The following is a 6,886-nucleotide window of genomic DNA, read 5'->3' as shown; positions in this document are numbered from 1 at the left end:
GCTTGCATCTGTCTAAGTAGAGTGTATTTAAGAAAAATGGTTGACCTTTTGCAAGATCGGTGGCTATGTGTCATTTTGATTTGTCCTAATCCCATTCACCCTCTCTCTAGCTCTACTGTAGCCTTAAAAAATAATAACCAGAATGCACAGTGAAAACCAATAGTCCAGGGGCATCCAGAGGGAGCAGTTTGGAGCTGGACTTCTTTCAGAATCTCCTTTCCAGAAAATTGTCATTATCTGACCTGATACTTCCTGTGAAGATCACTCTTGCTAGACTGTTTCTATTTCATCTGATCTGTAGCCCTCTTAATGCAAACATCATTTTGCCAGTGGGTAAGTCAAAAACAATTACCAGTAATCAATTAACTTTGCAGCTGACTGTGACAGTGGATAACAGTTGGGAAAAAAATTAAATTAACCAAACTGCTAAAAAGGAAAAGCTGAAGAATGAGATATTTATAAGAGCTTTGAATATTTTTGACGTATACCTGAGGTATAGAAGGCCATGTGCATGTCAGAGCTCTGCATATGCCCAGGGCTGTAGAAATGACCATAAAAGGTCTGAGAAGGCCCTCATGTCTCATCCCTGGCTCATCTTGAGACTGTGCCTGAGCAGAAAGATAAAGACTAACGTAGAGTCCCATAATGAATGTCTGGGTGTTGAAGTTGGGTTCCAACATGCCTACAGATCTCTGAGCAAAGACAAATACTGCTTCCAGGTATGTAAGGAAATCTCTTTCCAATTATTAGCTGGCACTGGGCTAACTCAGCAGACTTCAGTGGCTGCACACAAAACAACTGATGTTACAGAATTAATTCAGAAATTCACTAAGTAAATGCCAGCAGCAATAACAACAACAAATAGCAATAAAAATGAATTCTGGGAATAGAGAAAAATGTGATTCCCAGAATTGCCACAAAGTGTCCAGTTTTCAATAGATTATGGGGCATCAAAAGAAACAAAAATTATGGTCCATGCAGAGGGGAAAAATACCAACAGAAACTGTCCTGAGGAAGTCAAAACATTAGACTTATTAATCATGACTTTAAATCAATCATTTTAAATAGGCTCAATGAACTAAAGGAAATTGTGATTGTGATAATACCAGTAAAGAGATAAAAATTATTTTTAAAAATCATATATAAATTATGGAGTTAAAAACATTCAATAATTGAGGGGCACCTGGGTGGCTCAGTCTGTTAAGCATCTGACTTTGAATTTTGACTCGGGTCATAATCTTGTAGTTCATGAATTCAGCCTGCGTTGGGCTAGGCACTAGCAGTGAGGAGCCTACTTGGGATTCTCTCTCTCTCTCTCTCTCTCTCTCTCTCTCTCTGAGAATGAATAAATAAGCATTAAATAAAGTTCAATAATTGATATAAAAATTTACTCTAAGGACTCCACAGTACATTTGACAATACAGTAGAAAGAAACAGCAAACATGAAGATTGGTCAATAGTGATCATGCAGTCTGAGTAACTGAAGGAAAAAATAATGAAGGAAAATGAGCAGAGGCTCAAACATTTATAAGATATCGTCAAGAATGCCAATATATATGTATGAAAGTCTGAGAAGGAGTAGAGGAGAGAGAAGGAACATTGGAAGAAGTAACACTGAAACTCTCCTAATTTGATGAACAATATTAATTAACAGAAGCTCAATAAATGACAAATATGATAAATTTAAAAGATACACTTAGTAATTGAAATGAACAAGGGTTGTGCAGAAAGGCACTGGGACTCTGAACAGGTTTCTATAAATCCTAATAAGAGATAAATTTGTGGCTAAAAAGGAAATGGCCCTTGTAAACAGAGAAGTGGGTAGTAATGGGAGAAAATATGGTTTTAGTGAGAGCTAATCATGTGCCAAACAAGTCTAACTGTATAGAGCAGTTATAAACATAGTAACAAAAATAATGTGAGATGAGGAAATACAAAATTGTTCTTAGATGATTTATAAAACTAAAATAATTTTTGAGAGGTCACATGAATTTTACATCTTACATTTCTTTATTGAACATTTTAAGCTTCAGATACTTTTCTAAGTCTTTTACATACACTCAATGATTTCTTTTATCCTCACCACAACCTCAAGAGTTAGATCTTATTATCCCCACTTACAGTTGACCTAAATAGGCATAGAAGAATTTAGCAACAGGCTCAAAGCACAAAAGTAGTGAATGGAGAAACAAGTTTTCAAACCCAAGCACTCTGATTACACCATTTGTGCTCTTATGCTCTTAATCACTGCTCAGAGTTTTGAAGCTCAGATTCAGATTCATTCCAAATGTGCTGTTTTTGTTGTTATTCTACTTCATTGCCCAGTAGAATATTTCTACAATGAGAAGCAGTGTGAACTACAGATAGAGATGCATTGCTTCCTGGTAAATTATACTCCCTGTTTAGATGACAGAAAAAAATATAATCTCATTCTCGGCAATTCAGAATTGCTAAAGGGGGATATTCAGTGTAATCCTTAACATGTCCAAATATTCTGGCCATTCCCTTTTTTCCAGTGCTTCCTTATAAGTTATTATCCTTCTCACATCAAAGGCTTCCACACATACACATGCATCCAGACAATTATCAGGTCTATTTAGCAGTCTTGTCATCTCCAACCACTGGTCAGAACTCACAATGAGACGTTCCTCATATGTAGCAGCCTCAGAAGTCGGCTCCGAATCTCCTTGGTCCTAGCCCCATAGATGATCGGGTTGAGCACAGGAGGCACCAGCACGTACAGGTTGGCCAGAAAAATGTGCACATTCTTGGGGACTAGGTGCTGGCCAAAGCGGTGGGTGAGGAAGGAGAAGAAGGCAGGAATGTAGAAGACCAGGATGACCCCCAGGTGGGAGCCACAGGTACTCAGAGCCTTGTGCCTGGCATCTTGAGATGGAAGGCGGAAGACAGCATGGAGGATAAAGCCGTAGGAAATGGCAATGAGGATGGCATCCAGACCCATGGCCAGCAGGGCCACAGTCAGCCCATAGACAATATTGACAGTGATGTTGGCACAGGCCAGGCGAGCGATGCCCATGTGCTCACAGTATGTGTGGGCCATGACATGGTGACCACAGTAAGGCAGTCGCCTCAACAAGAAGATGAACGGGGACACAATGGCCACACTACGGCACAACCCAGCAAGGCCAATTTTGCCTATGACTGTATGGTTGAGAATGGTTGTGTATCTCAGTGGGTTGCAGATTGCCACATAGCGATCAAAGGCCATGGCAAGAAGAACTAAAGACTCCAGGGTATAGATAGAATGGACACAAAACATCTGGGCCAGGCATCCACCAAAGGAAATCTCTCCAGCATGAAGCCACAAAATGGCCAGCATCTTGGGGACAGTGACAGAGCTGAGAGCCAGATCGGTGAGTGAGAGAAGGCACAGGAAGAGGTACATGGGTGCATGAAGAGCACTGTCTGTCACAATGACCAGGATGAGGGCAGCATTCCCAGCCAGTGCTACCAGATACATGGCGCAGAAGGGGATGGCGATCCAGACGTGGGCCCACTCCAGCCCTGGAATGCCCGTCAGGATGAGTGTGCCTGGGAGACTGTCATCACTGATGTTGGAAGCAGGCATTCTGCTTGGTAAATAAAGGCCTTTATCCAAGGGGTAATGGAATGCCTTCCCTGTAACATCATTCACATAAAATGATGAACTTTCTGTGAAATAATCTTTTTAGGTAAGAAAAATATTTACTGTTATTAACTTGTTCAAATATCTTGAAAGATTCTATCGCATACAGTCTGCTGTTTTTTCTTTCTGTTAATTCTTGTACTTGTCAATCATGTTTTGAGTTCCATATTCCAAAGTATTTAAGAATATTTCCAAGCTGCTCCTTCACGACTTACCTCCTACACATCCTGTCCAGCATTTTTTAACATTTAGTTGACTCACATTGATGGTTGTTCCTTGACTCTCTCGTTCATGCCTTTTCCATGCCTATGGAGTCTTCTGTCTTTATTTTCCCCTTCTCTTTTTTCTACGCTTCAGTGAAAGTTTTTCTGGATTCCAGATGCCATAACTTTCTTCTGCTCCTTAATGGTCTTTTAATTTTTGATCCTTCAAATAGTTTACAAAATCCTGTTGGCTGAGATCATGCTTTTATGAAATTATATACTCTACACTGATCATGCCTGTGTCTGGATCTAGACATTTTGATCAATGTTCACTAAAGACTCAATTTTGATAACTTTAGTAAGATACCACTGACTTTGAAAATTCATAATATAATAATACAATCTATATTTTCTGTATTTGTAATGTATCTTCATATATATACAGTACACAACTTCATTTTATATCTCACCTCGAATGCTTATAAAGAGGCTAGGCCACCTAAATATGTTTACAATTCTCATGATTGAGTGTCTACGGTGGTTTGAGTATTTGTCAGGGTATGATAGAAGAAAGCAAGTGACATCAAACACTGTAGCTGAGAGAAGGCACTCCCTACTGTGGCAAAGCCAACCTGCATGCCTCCCAGTGAGATGGCTGGATACTGAGGCTAGATCAGAACACAAGTGCTGAAAAGGCAGATTAAGGGAGAAAAATGGAGTGTCCTCGGGTTGTTCACAGAAAAGATATTCTGATAAGGAATCTGGTTTTGTTGTAAAAGGCTAACTAATTTTAAAAGCACATCACCTACTGAAAGGAAAACTATGTAGGATATTGAGAAACTTGAATTTTAGACTGGATTCTCTAACAAAACTGATGTGTGATTTTGAACAAATCTTCCATTTCTTTGGGAAGTTTTAATTTAAAAAACCAATGACTCTAGACATTCTTTCCTCTGAGGTATGCTCATTATGTGGCATTGGAAAAATACGACAATCTTTTTGGGACTTCTTTTTTCCATCTCTAAATTTGAAATGGCATCATGTGATTTATTACCTTAACAAAATTTATGGTTAAGCAAAAAGTAATATTCATGAGATTTATAATTTTGACACCCCAAATAATCACCCCCCCCTTTTTTTCAACTTCTTTATTTCCTAACAGCCCTCTGGATAAAATAGAGTATAATCATCATTTGCACCCCTAATCAGTGGGAAGACAAAGTCCAGAGAAGTAAACTGATGTCATCCACATCACAAAGCATGTTAATTGCACAACTGAAATGAGGGGTCCTGATTTATGCATCCTGATTCAGAGTTTCAAGTTTTACTTTAACCGAATGTGCATAAATGTGACCAATATCTGAAATCCTATGTTTTTCAAACAAGGCACTTTGTCTAATATCAATTCATAAGGCTGTAATCACTTTATTTGTTACCTGAATAAGAAAGAGGTAAAGAGAATTAGGGAGCCTCTCCTGTTTGCACAGACTCTTTCACTGATGACCTCAACTGGCCCTGGGCTCAGCCTTGACATGAGCCTTGTCACTAGAGGAGAGAGGCTTAAATGGTGGAGGGCAGAGAGCTCTCTTTCTCTTCCCCTCTGTGGGGTTATTTGTAGAGAGTGTATTGTAAGCCCTGGGAAAGTGAATGGGGTAATTGCTGAAACATCAGCGATGTTCTGGTCTCAAGGCTGTAGAATGCCACGGCACCGTGAGAACAGAGCCCCAAGATCCCCCACCCCAGGAGCCTGTCAGGGGACAGACCCACTGTAATTGCCTAGCAGTCCTTGAAACTGCACACCTTCCCTGCATGCTTTCAGGTAAACACCAGATGTGTGTTTGGTCTATGTCTGGAGGCTCTTTGTGTTTTCCTCCCAGACTGTAACATTGTTTGATGTTTATACCTGGCGAACATAAAATAAAGACTATGTGCAGTTTGCTGCTTTTGCTGCTGCTGCTGTTTCTCTGGCAGGGGCAGCCCTGCACGTCCGCTCAGTCTAAGTGTCTGAGAACTTTATCTTCAGTGCGTGGCTACACCCTCTCTTCCCAGGCTATTCTTGCCCCTGAAGGAAGTTTTTAAGTGGTTATTATGAGATAGTGGTACTCTGTGATATTCTGGGTTGTGAAGACCAGAAAAACTGTGGTTACGGAAGAATTGGATTTATTCCCCCCTTAGGAAGCAATGGGTAAGATATTGAGGTAGTGCCACTCTGGTCCACAATAGGGGCCTTCTCCCCAAATTGTCCCAGGGTCTTGTCCTTAAGTCCTCTCTCTGACCTAGACCTCAATTAGTTAACTCTGTGTTCTTTCCTTGAACATGGTTGCTGGAATCTGATTTCAAGACCGAACCTCTGGGGTAGACACACACTTGCAGGCGGGGCATGCTGAGGTTGGAGCTGTGTTGGAGACGTCCTGAGTGTGAGGCTGTGTGGACAGCTCGTCCAGGGACAGCTTGTGCCGGAGGTGTGTATCTGGTTTTACAGTAAAGGAGGTAAAAGCTGTGTTTCTGTGCAAGTTTGGGTGGGTGTGGGATGAGGGAGCAGAGGGGGCTGAATGTGTAATCTGGGTTGAAGTAGCTGATCTTTCTCTCACCTGAGTTTTCTGGGCTCAGTGAATGTCTTCGGCTCAGCTCTATGGCCCAGCCTCCTCTGGTCAGCGGGCTTGATAAGTGAGCTTATTTATTGACTCTGTCTGTGATGCTCAGGAGTGTAAAGCAAAGTGGCGACCTCCAGGGACTTGGTCCATGAAACACACTTTGAGAAAGAGAACAAGAAGGGGGGTGGGTGATAAAATGAGGAAGAAATAAGGAAGGAGGATCTTCTTTGAGGACTTTGCCAGGAAAGTGGAAATGAAACATCCGGTATACTTTGTTTTATGTTTTATCCTTTCCTCTCATCGCTCTGTTTCTCTTTTCTTTCCTTGTCTCCTTGATTTCTTCTCTTCTCTTTATTTCTGTGTGTCTTCTTGAACTCCCTCTCACTGTGAATATACCAAAATTCCATGCTCATGGGAAGCAAATAAGGGTGGCAGGTACATAC

At 40.9% G+C, this 6,886-nt stretch overlaps 1 protein-coding gene across 1 annotated transcript; it reads right to left on the bottom strand.

Moving 5' to 3' along the window:
* Positions 1-2,574: 2,574 nt before the first annotated feature.
* Positions 2,575-3,601, bottom strand: LOC122482596 (olfactory receptor 52D1-like). Its single transcript, XM_043578905.1, has one exon. The coding sequence runs from the start codon at positions 3,587-3,589 to the stop codon at positions 2,633-2,635; it is 957 nt and encodes a 318-aa protein (XP_043434840.1). The 5' UTR covers positions 3,590-3,601; the 3' UTR covers positions 2,575-2,632.
* Between the last annotated feature and the right edge of the window lie 3,285 nt (positions 3,602-6,886).

Source organism: Prionailurus bengalensis, chromosome D1 (genome assembly GCF_016509475.1).
Source record: "Prionailurus bengalensis isolate Pbe53 chromosome D1, Fcat_Pben_1.1_paternal_pri, whole genome shotgun sequence".
Lineage (NCBI taxonomy): Eukaryota > Metazoa > Chordata > Mammalia > Carnivora > Felidae > Prionailurus > Prionailurus bengalensis.
The sequence above is the reverse complement of the archived record's forward strand: the minus strand, read 5'-3'. Positions and strand labels throughout refer to the sequence as shown.